At 39.3% G+C, this 15,125-nt stretch overlaps 1 protein-coding gene across 3 annotated transcripts in view; it reads right to left on the reverse strand.

The window, feature by feature from the left end:
* The window catches only part of msh3 (mutS homolog 3 (E. coli)), a 50,649-nt gene extending 38,577 nt beyond the window's left edge, over nucleotides 1–12,072 (reverse strand). The window contains exons 1-11 of one of the 3 annotated variants that reach the window (XM_044196334.1): nucleotides 11,788–12,072; nucleotides 11,567–11,681; nucleotides 9,676–9,968; nucleotides 8,692–8,916; nucleotides 8,099–8,215; nucleotides 7,890–8,007; nucleotides 7,636–7,775; nucleotides 6,439–6,605; nucleotides 2,140–2,249; nucleotides 1,821–1,935; nucleotides 1,015–1,099 (exon numbers count right to left, since the gene is read on the reverse strand). In XM_044196334.1, coding sequence (XP_044052269.1) covers nucleotides 1,015–1,099; nucleotides 1,821–1,935; nucleotides 2,140–2,249; nucleotides 6,439–6,605; nucleotides 7,636–7,775; nucleotides 7,890–8,007; nucleotides 8,099–8,215; nucleotides 8,692–8,916; nucleotides 9,676–9,968; nucleotides 11,567–11,681; nucleotides 11,788–11,928 — 1,626 coding nt within the window. In that variant the 5' untranslated portion in view covers nucleotides 11,929–12,072. Of the gene's footprint in view, nucleotides 1–1,014; nucleotides 1,100–1,820; nucleotides 1,936–2,139; nucleotides 2,250–6,438; nucleotides 6,606–7,635; nucleotides 7,776–7,889; nucleotides 8,008–8,098; nucleotides 8,216–8,691; nucleotides 8,917–9,675; nucleotides 9,969–11,566; nucleotides 11,685–11,787 lie in introns of all 3 variants that reach the window. The other 2 variants (XM_044196335.1, XM_044196333.1) reach the window with 2 other exon arrangements.
* Between the last annotated feature and the right edge of the window lie 3,053 nt (nucleotides 12,073–15,125).

Here is a 15,125-nt window from a genome sequence, read left to right on the forward strand (position 1 = left end):
GTGCGCAGTGATGAACCTACAGAGAATTATCGCCCTAAGCCACAGCAGGCAGATGTTTTCAGGGAAAAAGCTCTAAAAACTGTACACTACCTTCTCAGCACCAAACAGCAGACAGATAAAGTTAGCGACTAGCTGGAGAACATAGTGAAGCATTTAGCAGCTAAAGAGCCAGATATTTCCCTCAGGACTTAGTAGAGACCAAAAACAGAGCTTAACTTAACTCCCTAAAGACTTCACTTGACTTGATACTTGAAAGCAAAAGACATTCGAGCTTCAAATTTTGACCCCGAACAACAAACAAACCTACGAGTCTACAGCCATGCAAGCGGTTCTGTGAGGCTAAACACTGACATAAGCATTCTAACATGCTCACAATGTCAATGATAAACATGCTGATGTTTAGCAGTTAATGTTTATCATGTTCATCATCTTAGTTTAGGGTATTAGCATGCTAACATTTGCTCATTAGCACTAAACACAAAGTACACAGTGGTGGACCGACTGACCGATCGACTGAATGACTGACACTGCCATCCCTAGAACTATGAGGCGAGCACTGCTAAAAATAAATGAGACAGCAGCGTGCAGGCCCCATGCATAGCCACACACAACGCATATGCAATGATTAAGCCTATTTATTAAAAAGACTTGGCCTCAGCTAGGTAAAATACAATATTAACACAGGTTTAAAAGAAAAATGTTCAAATACTGTGTCACTTAAATGGTCAGCATTGTGAGACCTGTAACATGACTTCCCTTCACCCACTTGAGACTTGACTTGAAAAGACCTGAGACTTGCCTCAAAAGACTTAAAAATAGTTCTGGCTCTAGCAAACAGCAGAACTGTCTTCACTAGGTCAAAGACAAGGTGCAGATGTTTCTGTTTAGCAATTTGTATACACCAGAGAATTATTACAGTATGGTGCAGTGTAAACCATTTATCATCCAGACACACCTCTCCTCTTCATTATGCTTGATCAGTGGCCATGGCTGCCTACTGAGATGAGCTTTTACCTGATTGTTAAGGATTTCCAGGTTCCTGAGAGTGGCAGCACCGAGGATCATACCCTTCGTCTCACAGGACAGACGCCGGAATGAGCTGCATGGAGCACAAAATCGTATTAAAATACAGCTGCATGATCAAATGATCAATGTATCTATTGTGGAGAGGTTTAAAAATGTGATAACTGGAATGATGAAAGTTTCTTTCTACAACTCAAATCAAAGTCTGACAGAAAACTGTTGTAAATGTTGGAGTTCACTTCAAAATGTTGTACATGGGGAAAAAAGGGCTAAAAGCTGCATTTTAAAGCAACACCAGTGTGAAATAAGTTGTATGATACATTGTGGTATGTTCCTGTAAAGCCTAAAATCCCATGTTATCCCAGGGTTAGGGCTGCAACTAACAATTATTTTAACTATTGATTTATCTACCGATTATCTTTTAGATTAATCGTTTAGTCTATGAAATGTTAAAAAATGACCCATCACAACTTCCCAGAGTCCAAGGTGTCGTCTTCAAATGTCTTGTTTTGTTCAACCAATAGTCCAAAACCCAAAGAGATTCAGTTTACAATGTCAAGCAAAAAAAGGCAGCAAAGTCTCACGTTTGACAAGTTTGTTTTTTTTGCTTGAAAAATGACTGAAATGGGTAATCGATTATCAAAATATCTGATGATCATTTTTCTGTCCATCAACTAATCGATTAATTAGTTCATCGTTTCATCTCTACCCAGTATTGCAAAGACCAGTGGGAACACTGGAGAATCATGCTTGCAGCCTGTGTTGCTAAGTCTGTGTGTACATGTGTTTGCATGTACCTTTCACTCCTAAGAACTCTTTCTAAGTTGAATTCTTGGAGGTACTGAATGAGCGGCCCCAGACAGCAGATCACTGGGCTCTCCAAGGATGCTACACTCGACAGAGAGCGAGAGCCTGGAGGACACAGATGCACAAACATGCCACATTTTCACAGATAAAACACAGCCATGAGTCACAGGGCCCACTCCTAAGACACAGCCAGTGTTTTACAGATGAATGGATGTCTTGGTCTGAATGAGAGTATATGAGTAACTGAAGGGAATATAGAGTAAAAGATTGAAAAGAAAAGGAGGCATACAGTGGCAAAAACAAACACACCTTTCTCCTGGGAGTGGCAGTAGAACTCGGTGACTGTGTTCATTGCAGAGGCGAACTCAAACTGAGCGCTGTCCCTCTTCTCAACTCTCACTCGGTCATCAGCCTGAGTACTGAAGGGTAACAACATGACAGCATTATTCGCGAGGTCAGTGATGCTTGTGACTGTACAGACGGAAGGAAACGCAACATCCGATATCTGATCATCTTCCCATCTGTGAGAAAAATGAGACACAGCAGCACTGCGTGTTCCAGCCGTCCTTTTGTTCAACTAGACTCTATGGATACACACACAAACACACATGTGTAAACCTCAGTCACACACACACACACACAAACATACAGTTTCCTTGCATCTCCCTGTTGCGCCATCGCATCTCCTTATTGCTCTATTCACTCTCTCGACATTGCTGCTTTCAAGGACTCGGCTGCTTTGTCCGCTCTGTTGTTGCCAGGGCTACCAAGGTAAACACGTGGCTCTAGATGCAGTGCTGGAGAATTTTCTTTCTTCCTAATGCTTATACACACACACACACACAGAAGAATCATCATCTTCCACTTCAGCCACTGGTCGAACTGGGAGCAAAGATTGTATAAAAGTGATTAATAGACCACATATTGTGCCCGCACTCAATCGATGATCATTAATCATTTAATCTGTCAATTCAACCGTATTATGAGGTTTACAAGAACAGCAATAATTGCTGGTATTGATCCGGGGACAGAGCGGTGCAGTGTAGCATTTCTGCAAAACCCTGACAGGACACAGCATTGTGAACCTGGGTAAACAATGACAATGCTAACATGCTGATGTTTAGCAGGTGTAATGTTTACAACGTTAATCATCTTAGTTTAGCATGTTAGCATGCTAGTATTTGCCAATTAGAAAATTAGTGTACTAATAAACACAAAGTACAGCTGAAGCTGATGGGAATGTCATTAGTCTTGCAGGTATTTCGTCATAAACCAAAGTATTGGACAAATTAAAATTTTGACCTGAAGATGGTGCTAGAGGAAAAGTTAGTGGATCACCAAAATGATTAAAATTCATCCTCGAATGTCAACGTACAAAACCAATAGCTGTTGAAATATTTAACTCAAAATTATGAATATCAACCTTATGGTGGCACTGGATCAAAAGTGAAGGGATCACCAAAATCTTTAGGAATCATCCTCTGGGGGACATGAATGTCAGCACAAAATTTCACAACAATCTAATAGTTGTTGAGATATTTTAGTGTGGACCAAAGTGGTGGACCGGCCGACATTGGCATCCATAGAGCCACTAGCATGTCCAAAAATTCAATAGCAGTGTATCTTTTCAAAAACAGGATCCTCATCACTCTGGACAAACCAGAATATGCTGTCAGTGTCAACTGTTTCAAAGTACTTCCAATAAACATTGGTCATGCTGTTGCACAAATTGTGTCTTTTAGTGTATATGTTCATGTGTGTCTGTGTGTGCGTGTGTGTCTGTGTGTGTGTGTGTGTGCGTATCTGTGTGCGTGCTTGTGTGGATCTATCCTGATTCATGACTGCTGTCTTACCATGTACCCAGGATGTAATATTAACTTTCAAGAGTGCCAGAGTAAAAGCGAGAACATTTGTTGACAGCATTCGCCAATGAGCTTTTCAGTTGCTCTAAACCCCTTCACTGCACTGATCTTGACTCATGACTCCAGGCTGTGGATGAGTAAAGCGACTAATACTGCACCTAGCTACTACCAACCTCCCAGGGACTCATTACCTGCCGCTCCATGGACACACATAAATCCTGTTGCCAGGGGGGCCGTCTCGTCAGCCTACCCCAGAGACACGGAGGCTGTTGAGCTAACGTCAGCGGCCACAAAAATCCCCTGCTTTAAATGTTCACCTGGGTAGGTCTTGCTTTAGTATTTTTTAATGGGTGGGAGTGACATTACTGTAATGTTAACAAGTGACAATGCTGATATCCATCAAAACATCTATTTCAGACTAATTTATGCATTTTAAGTGTCTTCTCAGTCTGATGAATCATGACTGAGAAAAAAACAAATCACTTAGAAAAACATCTTGAGAGGTCGCCAATAGTAGTGATCTATAATGGGCCTGGGCTGAGAAGCGTGTGTGAATATAAATGTGATACATTTTCTGTCTGAGCTGAACAGACAAAGCTGCCCTGTATTTGTATGATACAGGCTGCAAAGTGAGAAGAGTCTTGTGTCTGATGAGCACAACGCTAGAGAGCAGTGCTGTTCAAACACAATAATTGGACTGGCCTTTACAGGCCCATCTTCGCTATAATCACTCAACACGGACGGCTGAAAAAAGGAGGAGGGGGGGGAGAAAGACGGAGAGAAATGAATACAAATGAACCAAATTTTCCAGAATGAAATTCAAACTGAGAGGGAAATGACAAAGGAAATACAATAGCCATTGAAAAGAGAAATGTGCGCCATGAAGGAGTGAAACACAAAAGAAGCAGAAAGCAGGAGACATCCCTCCCATTTATCCAACCATCGCCTTCTAATCAAATCCACTCCACTCCCTCGTTTCATTTTCACAGCATAATGCAATCACAGGCAGCCACCAGAGGAACCCGTCCCCACTGGTGTGAACATGCTGGGTACAGACTGTCGGCAAAGATGAGCCTAATGACGGCACGATGGGAGGCAACAGGTTTCTGCAATACGTCAGTTCAGCGCCACGGTCACTGGCCGCGCTGTTAGTCAGCAGACGAACAGCGGACAAACTGTTTAACTCTTTTTGATCTTGTGGTTCATACAGCAGCCTGTATACTAAATGCTAAATGGAAGTCTGCTTTTGCATGAGAGACTTGGTTGAAGCTTGTTAGTCGAACATAAAAGTTGACGACTTCCTGTTGTACCTTGTGTGCTTATTCTGAGCTAATCACGATTTGACTGCTGCCAGATTTCTATTATCATTTGTACTGATGGTGTTACCTTGACTGTGAATACTCAGCTATGTGCTCAAATGATAGACTTGAAAAATTGTGAACCTGTCTTAAAACAACAGTCAGGTACCCATTTGAACATTAAGAGGTTTTGCTTGCTGTAATAATTCCTCCTGATCATACTGGCCATTAAAAGATCCTTTTGTAATGCGCTTTCAATGCACTTTCAAAGTGATGGAAGACAAAATCCACAGTCTTCCTGTGTAAAAATGTATTCCAAAGATAATATGATGCTTCAGCATTCTGAGTTGGACAAACCAAGTCTGAATCAAGTTACAGTCTTTTTAGTATAAAATTACCTCTCTGTTATCCTGGACAGTGTTTCCCTATAGAGTTGCAGTGGAAGAATAGTAACAAAAAGAGGACATTTTGTATTAAAAAGGGTGTAAGTTGGGAGGATATCCACTTGATTTGACTAATTATGACTGCTGAAACCTCATTTTAGCTTTAGATAATTTTTTGAAAACATCTGTACACAGAACAATAACTGTGGACTTACACTGAAAGCACATTACAAAAGGATCTTTTAAAGGCCGGTAAGAACAGGAGAAATAATTACAGCAATCAGAAACTGTTCAAATTGTTCATAGGGAACCCTGACTATTGTTTTAAGACAGGCTTGAAAAATTGTGAACCTGTCCTTTAATTTCTTGCATTTTAACACCTAAAATGTTTAGTTTACAATAAATACACAATAATACATGATTATACCCATATATAGCTGTAGTTTGCTGCATCTGACTTTCCAGCAGCTGCAGTTTGGAAAAATAGCGATGGATTTGATTTCTTAGTAGTAGTAAAAAGTTCTAAAGGCTCACAAACACATTTATCAACACTGGAGCCTGCTGGAGCCTCCAGCCAACTTTTATTAACTTTAAAGTTTATTACTTTTATAACTTTTTTCCAACATTTTTTAACTAATTAACACATTTGACCAATGAAATAAACTCGATACATCATCTCACAATATTATATTTTGTGAAAGAAGTTTTGTCTTGTAAAAAAATCAGTTTGGGTGAAAAGTCAGTCTATGAATCTTTAAAATAAATAAGCCCTGGTTGGACCCTGTTTAGCCCTGAGGCGGAGCCCAGGGTGCTGAGGTTCCATTACCACATAACCTCTCAATAAGCCCGCATTCATTTCCTCATCTAGACTGAGCCCAGAGAGCGCCAGACAAAACAAAGGTCTACCTGCCGGAGGAAATCTAAACACCTCAGAATGAAATAGACTAAACTCAAACACACCCTTTTGTAAAACACACAGATAAGCAACACAGTTCAACACTTCAGTAAGAATATACTGTAGCAAATGGGCACAGACTGCCCCCTAGTGTCCTGATAGCATATTACCTGGCATTGGTGATGCTCTGTAGGAGTCTCAGGGTTTGTTCTGAGAGGTCAGAGGGCACCAGGATCTCCACAGGGTTGATCTTTAGGACACGAGCCTCCAGCTCAGAACGAGACTGACCATCAGGAAAACAGTCCAGTAACACATCTCCTGTGCTGGGCTGAACCGCCTATATAAACAAACACATGCATAAAATGAATGCACACATAGAAGAAATAACCGAAAACATGCATATACTGTGGTAACAAATGTACTTTTTTTTTCTTGTGGTGTCTGACCCTTTGGTCTGAATTTCAGGAGTGCTTTGATTGTTTTTTCAGCGGCAATGTTATGTTGCTCATATAATAAAGACTCAAAGTGATTTTTTTTATAAAAGTTGGTCATTCCTTTTCATGTGGAGATGCTTCTGTTCTAAATCAGATTATTGCAAAGAAGTAACGCTTGTTCAAAGTTTACCTTGTTGTAGCTGCACCATTTAAGATAAAGTAGGTCAGTACAGTAGGAGGGAAATAAGATTTCATAGTTTAGGCTACTTTAGGCTACTTTAGGCTTTTTAGGCTGAAAAATAGTGAAAAGGTGAGAATGAATGTTTAGATGCAATACAATAATTTTGTTGCATAAAATTAAGACAAATAAGAAAGGTTTTCATTTTTTCCTTACTTCTTACTTGTATTTAGTTACTCTGGCATCACTTTATTCTCCATATCAGGGCTGGGTGTAATCTTGTGATATTGTTATACATTTCCTGGAAATTACATTGAGAAACTCTTAATGGATAAAATAACCAGACAGGAATATCTGTTTTTGGCTAATCCAGAGGATTAAATACCTGACAAATTAAGGGAGAGGATAGAACTTCATCATATTAATGTTAAAGGCAAGTTAATTTGGCATGAACGAGTCAAAAAATCTCTAACCGCTAACATTTTATTTTTTTTTATTGTCTCACAGTTATAATCACCCAATCCTTCTCCACAGATGACATTATGGCATCTCATCAACTACAGAGTTAGAGAACTGAGATAACATTCAAATAAACTTGTAATTAATTACATCAAAATATGCAAAAGTAGATATAAAAAAACAACACTGACCCTCGGTGTGTATTGACAAACAAGATGAGATGTAATCTTGCTTTTATTATCAAATACACTATAAATATGAACCTGCTTAAAACCGAACAACCTGATCAGACTCACCACCAGCCCTACAGTGAGCAGCTTCTTCAGTTTGTCCCAGTTCTCACTGATACACAGCAAGAAGCTGTCAGGAGGGTCCAACACCACGTCACCAGAGCCCCCTTCATCCACATCCCCGAGTCTGCAGACCGGGTTTACATCTCAAAAAAGTGTCAAGGACATCACTTTAGACATACAGAGATAGAAAAAGCTGGTTTAAGGACACACACACACACACACACACACACACAGATATTCACGGTCTATGAGGATACCCTCTCCCACCAGAGTGGACTTGGTGTACAGAGCACTGAGCTGACGAGTGAACAGAGCGTTCCTATTGGCCCCTGAGGCCTTGATCGCAGACGTCTCTGTCTGCTTAACCACACCAATCTAAAAATTAAAGACAATAATGTAGAAATAAGAAACAACTCTAAACTCTTGGATTTCTAAATACGAACAATATCCAATATATGTTTCATACCTTGTGTCCATGGGACACCAACCGTCTGACATGAACAAACAAACGGTGCGTGGGGATGCTGCACGTCATGAAGTTATGATCCAGATGACAGACGATATTCAGCTCCTTTGCAGCAATCTGTTCACACACACAAAGATGATGTCAGTGCTGCCTTAAAGGATAACTGAGGCCACGTTGAGTGTTCAGGCAATTTCTTAACATGAAATCTTTCCCTCCTCAAAATTCCAGTGAATTTCTAACATGCTCTCTAAAATGTGTTTTTGGTCTGAAAGTAGTGCATATAAAATTTACATTCAGAATAAAGTGATGGCACACAAGCTTAATTATCTGAGCATTCGCAAATCAGTAATAATCAGATTAAAACAAATCGTTTCCTATCCACTATGACATCAATTTATAAATGTAGAGGAAAAAAATGCAGGACATAAATGAAAACATCTAGCAACAAGTTACAAGTTATAATTTCATAAGATCTCCATCCTCCATTGATCATCATCATTTAAAATGCTAACAAGTATTTTAGTAACATGTTTTGGATTGATACTGTTGATTCCCTTCCTGCATCATAAACACAGATGCTTTTCAGTTCTCACCTCTGCATCCTCTCCAAAGAACCTGTATTTGTAACCACACTCCACAGCCAACAACGCATCCTTATACTGCTGTTTCAGCTGGATGACCTGCTTTTCCAGGGGAGTGTACATGCTCTTTGAGCGCCTGGAGGGGACGCTAGAGTCTGACGGAGGACTCAGCTCTGCACCCCTTCCTCCTCGTCCTCCTCCTCCTCCTGACTTGGCAAACTGAGACAAGCAGAACGCCTACAAAATAAAAATACACATAGAAAATCACTGTATTCAAAACTACCTACTACACTAGCAGTACATACTGATTTGGCCAAAATGTAGCATGCAATATGCAGTTTGCAAACAAAAGCAAAATCTGCAGTATGCCAAAAATACTTTCAGTTCTCTATTACCCAATCATATGTGAGAAAAAACACACTGGATGCTAACTTTATTTCCCCATAAAAGATCAATCACTATTTGTTGTTGTCTATAGCCCAACAAATACTGTATTTTATGGCCAGTAGCCATAGTGATATTTGAGAGAGAGTTTAAAAATCCAATAATGATATATTCTTCGATTCTCCATATTCACCAATATGTATATATCACTAAGCTAAGTTAATCAGCCGATATACTGGCTCGGCTTATTTATCAGTCTAGTTCTACTGTTGTCTTTATTGTAATACTCGGTGCTTAAATATGCAGTGAATGCTACTTGACGTACAAGTGCAAATGCTTGTCATGATTGTTTTTAAAGAAATCTGAGCAAGCTCAGCACTTCACTCCACACAACTCAAACTCGTGTGTGTAACACATCATTGATCCTATGTGAGGAATTTGAGTTTTTGCTTGCCCTCTAAAAAATGTGAGAGATCAGAGATGGTGCTGCCTTGCTCATGGACACTTTAGCAGGGCAGATTCTTGCCATCATGAGGGCTTGAACCTTCATCTTTGGGCCAACCTGCGGCCCAAAACCAGTGATGTGATGGAGTCAACATTTATATTGTGTACCTGTTTTGTAGCAGCCAGCCCTGAACTCTCCTTTTCTTTGACCTCCTCCTCATCCTCATGCTCCTCCTCTGTCTGTTGAAGTCTGTTTTTAATGATGTGTTGATCTGTAACATCCCAAGGAGGCCAAACGCTGCTTCCTTGGTCACAGATTTTACTGCGAGCACCACCTGTCTTCTTGTCTTCCCTCTGAGTGTCACTGCGCCCGACAGTGGGCTCAGCCAAGCAGGTGAAGCCTTTCAGCTTCTCCAAGGTAGAGGGACAGAGGCCGCCTGATGTCGATGTTAGCGTCTTTTCTGAAGAGAAAAGAAATACAGTTAAAGTATGATTATTAAGCAGAAAGTAAATACATTCACTCAAATACTGCAGTGAATGGACCAGTGTGTAAGATTTAGGGGGCTCTATTTGCAGAATATGGCGATATTATTCATAAGTATGTTTTCATTAGTGTATAATCACCTGTAAATACGAATCGTTGTGTTTTCCACACCGCACCGCCATGTTTCTACAGTAAGGCAGAACGGACAAACCAAACACTTGCTCTAGATAGGGCCGTTCATATTTTTTGCAAGTTTCGCGACCACCGTAGTTTCTCCCACACGCTTGGAAGGGGAGGGTGAGGCGAGCAGTATTCAATAGTTGCAAACTGCAATTTCACCGCTAGATGCCACTAAATCCTACACTCTGGACCTTTAAGTAGAATTTTGAGCTACTTGTACTTTACTTGAGTATTTCCAATTCATGCTACTTTTTTCTTCTACTCCACTACAATTCAGAGGGAAATACTTTACTTTTTACACCACTACATTTATTTGACAGCTATAGTTACTAGTTACTTTTCATATTAAGATTTTACATGAAAAATATCATATTTTGAAAGAAAAATATGATACGCTTATAAAATACAACACACTGTTAGATATTAAACCTGTTGTTTCCAACCTTTTTGGCTTGTAACCTCTCTAACAAAAAAGCAGTATCTAGTTGTGTCTCCTTGTCACGTTTCAGATGTCCACAAGTTGTTAGCAGTTCCACCAAAGAGACATTTACTTAAGTAAATGGTTTCATTTAAATACCTGTTTGAGGCCCAAAGTGGTACAAGTATCTGATACGTCACAAAACAATGCAAAGATTTTGTTCAAAGTCCAAAAACCCTCTGGAGGGGCCCTGTGTATGTAAAGAAGTTCAAACTAGCTTCACCTTGAGCAGCTACAACAGTAAAATGCTGCTTACACATTGATGCATCAGTATTAACAATCTAATAATGTCAGATAGAATCATATATCAGTCACAGATGACATTTTAATGCAGAACGAGTACTTTTACTTTTGTTACCATAAGTACATTTTACTGATAACTGATCATTTGCTTGCTCATGGTGGGAATTGTCTCTGTAAATAATATTATAAAGAGTACAGTCTAGACCTGCTTTATAGGAAAAGCGCAATGAGATAACTTCTGTTATGAATTGGCGCTATATAAATAAAACTGAATTGAAAAAAATGAATTGAATAATACTTCTGTACTTTTACTTGAGTACGATTTTGAATACAGGACTTTTCTTTGTTATGGAGCATTTTGACATTGTTGTATTGGTACTTTTACTTAAGTAAATGATCTGAATACTGTTATTTGGTTTTTCTTTTTCATACATAATCTTCACCTGGATGCACTTGTACCTGCCCTTAATCTTCAGTTTGTCAGACTAATATCAGTGAAAACTCCACTTTTTTAAGTTTTAAGCAAACAAAAAGCATCCAGAGCAGCTCCATCTCATATCTCTTCCAAAACATTCAAATTAACAGGAGGATTTAATATCATTGCACAAGCTGTTTGGAGACATTTGATGCTTTTGGAAGCTGGAAATGGATGAGGCGTGGGTGACGAGACTCACCTTTAGTGCTCTGACAGGAAGCAGACTCACAGTCCAAATCCTCCACCTGCTGATCTCGTAGAGAAAGCTTGGCTCGTTTTGTTGGCAGTCCAAAATCATCATCCGAGGAAAGTTTCTGCTGCAGGACAAAAGCAGTTGAGGTTTAGTAATTAGCATTCACATTAAGTGAAGCATATCTGATCTGAGCTTGTGTGTAATGTATTCAACGAGGCACACCTCACCTTGCCTCTTGAAAGCTGGTGCTCAGCAGGATTTTGGTTAATCCCACACTGAGTGTTGGAGGCACTGCTGCCACTCAGTCCTCCGAAGTACCTGCTAATGGAGGTCTTAGTGGTGCAGGACTTTTTCAGAGACTTTGGCATGTTTTAATTTGCCCTCATATCAGATGCATCATGAAAAAAAATTAAAAATCTGTGCACATGCGAAGCTAAACGGTGTATTGACAGGCTTTAGCTGCCCGGCTTTTCAAAACATAGCGGCGCATGTGCTGAGATCACACAGGCGCGTAAATGACGCAGTTAGCGTCAAGCCAATCAGAACATTAGGTTATCCTCCTTCTTCTTCGATTTTACTGGCGGACTACAAACCAACGTTAAAGGTGCATGCAGCCACCTACTGTATCGGAGTGTGCAACATCATGACTTTAACCAAAAATAACAAACTGGGGGGGGACAAAAAAACCTTTATAGAGATTTTATATTCTAGATATTATACCTGTTTCTTTTAAATATTTGAATAAATCTCTTTGAACCTGTAACTGTTTCTCCCCTGTCTCTAACAGACCGTTGATGCTCACTGGATTCAACGAGCAATGCATTAATGGGTGTTGTTTTGTCTGCTCCTAAACTAAGTCTCAGTGCTCTGTGTTGTATCCTCTGTCAGGTTTTTCCTAGGTGCGTTTTTGCTGCTGCTTCATACACCATGCAGCCATAATCCAAAGTAGCTCTCATCAAAGCCCTGTATATATGTAATTATGCTTCTTTATCAGCTCCTTATTCAATTCCGACCACACACCTCATTAAATTTAACACCTTTTTACATATGGTCTCAATATTTTCAATATTATTCTTCCATGTGTATTTTTCATCAATCCATAGACCAAGATATTTAAACACTGACTCTTTCCATGGGCTTGCTATATAGAGTTAACCCCTGCTCGTTACCAGCATATAGCATGATTTTGCTACTGAAATTTTAAATCCCTAATCATAAGACCATCTCTCTACACTGATTATTGCTTTCTGTATACTTTTCAACACATGTGAGTAATTTATCCCCCTTTTCCAGATTGCTCCATCGTCTGCATACAATGCTGACTGTATACCTGTCCCTGTATTTTCAAAGATATAATTAATCATGATATTAAATAGAATTGGACTGATGACGCTACCTTGTGGTATCCCGTTTTTAATGACAAAACTATCTGAGATTTCTGATCCTACTTTAACTTGAAATGTTCTGTTTGATAGAAAATCCATGATCCAGTTATATAACCTTCCACCTATGCTTAGCTTGTTCATATGGAATCATATGCTTTTTCAATGTCAAAAAAAACTATAGCCATCATCTTCCTTCATATTAAGGGTCTTTTCAATTTCATTACTTACTTTAATTAGAGCGTCTGCTGTGGATCTTCCTTTCCTAAATCTGCTCTGATACTCGTTTAACAGTCTTCCTTTTTCCAAAAAGTATGATAGCCTGTAGACTATCGTTTTTTCCATACATTTACATAAGTGTGAGGTTTGTGCTAGTTGCTGTAGTTTTCAGCATTTGATGTTTCTTTTCCTGGTTTAGCAAATGGTAAAATGAATGCCATCTTCCACTTCACAGGTAGTTTTCCCTCTGTCCATATCTCATTGAAAAATTTCAACACTATTTCTAACGCTCCCTCTGGTAACTGACTGAGCATAGCATAACTCAGCTGATCTTGTCCTGGAGCAGAATATCTGCTAGCCTTTAATGCCCTTCTCATTTCCCTCAAGGTGAAGTCCATAGCCAGAACGGAGCTGGTTTCTACCTTTTTACCAAGCACCTTTTCATTATCTTTTAGGACTTCTTTATGTCTCTCAGTAAGATGATTTCCACTGTGAACACTGGCAAAGACTCTTCCTAGGAGGTTGGCTTTTTCCATATCTGTTATTGCTGATTGCTCTCTATCTGCAAGTACTGATATTTTATTGCTTATCCTTCTCCCACTCATCTTTTTAACCATATTCCATTCATGACCCACATCTCTCTCTCTTCCAACAAAAGAACTAAACTGTCTCCAGGTATTCCTTTTAGCTGTTTTAATTATTTTTGCATGCTATGGTGCTTTTCCTTTTATATTCCATCAAATTGTAAACATTCATGTTGTTTCTGAAGTTTCTGAAAGCACTATTTATTTCTTTAATAGTCAAGCTACACTCCTCATTCCACCATGGCACAATTCTCTTATTCCCTGTTATCACTGTTTCAGGCATACTTTTTGAGGCAGCTTCAATTATCATACATGTCATTTCACTAGCACATTCATCTACGTTTCCATTTGACATGGACTGTAATAAATAATTTTTTTGATTGACCCTTGTGTTATGTACACTTCAATAACTGTCCATTCATGTCCACCTGAAGGATGTATTCTTCTGTATGCTAAATTATCTTTGATGAATGTGAGACAGCCACCCCCTTGTCCTGCCAATACAAAATCTAGATGTGGTCTCAACCATGTTTCTTGAATACATATTATATCTGGTTTGTCCTTTAAATCCTTTATGACCTTCTTAAATTCCTGTCCTGCTATTAAGCTTCTGCTTTTCCACTGAAAGATGGTAAGCACCATTACTAGTTTAATCACTAGACACATCATATATGAACGGTTCATCAATTCTTGCATCGTTTTACATTCTGTACTTGACACCCCGAGGTACTCTTTTGCTGCTTCCACAATTGTTTCAATTCTCTCATTACTGTCATTTTGTTCTAATCCGATGTACGCCACTTTGCAGAAGGTCTCATGTAGTCCTCTCTGATGTGTTTGTCTGTTTTCTGAACTTGGAGGATTATTACTGTTTCCTGGGTTATAACTTTCAGTGCTGTTTTCAATTGCTACATGTTCATTGTTGACCCTCTTAACAGCCTCTGCATATGACACTTTGTTTATTGTTTTACATTTTTGGACTTCTCTTGCATGCTTTTGAACTGCTACTTTTGATCCCCCATAAGCTGCACTGTGGTCTCCTCCACAATTGCAACATTTAACTGGCACATCTTTCCCACACTTTCCAAATGCATGATTACCGCCACATCATGCACATCTTTCTTTTTCTTTGTACTGGCTGGCAGTATGACCCTTTGTTTGACATTTAAAGCATCTTAATGTTTACTGCATAGCTGAAGAAGGCTAGCATAACTTTTCTTGGGAGGTTGTTTTCAAAGTTGATGATTACTGACAGCGTTTCTGCTCTTTCTTCATTTCTTTTAGTATTAATATGTTTAGCATCAAGCACTTTCCCTCCTTTCAGTTCTGTTTTGATATCCTCCATTGATACAGATGGTGGTATTCCCAATATAACTCCCC

This window comes from Siniperca chuatsi, linkage group LG5, assembly GCF_020085105.1.
Source record: "Siniperca chuatsi isolate FFG_IHB_CAS linkage group LG5, ASM2008510v1, whole genome shotgun sequence".
Taxonomy (NCBI): Eukaryota; Metazoa; Chordata; class Actinopteri; order Centrarchiformes; family Sinipercidae; genus Siniperca; species Siniperca chuatsi.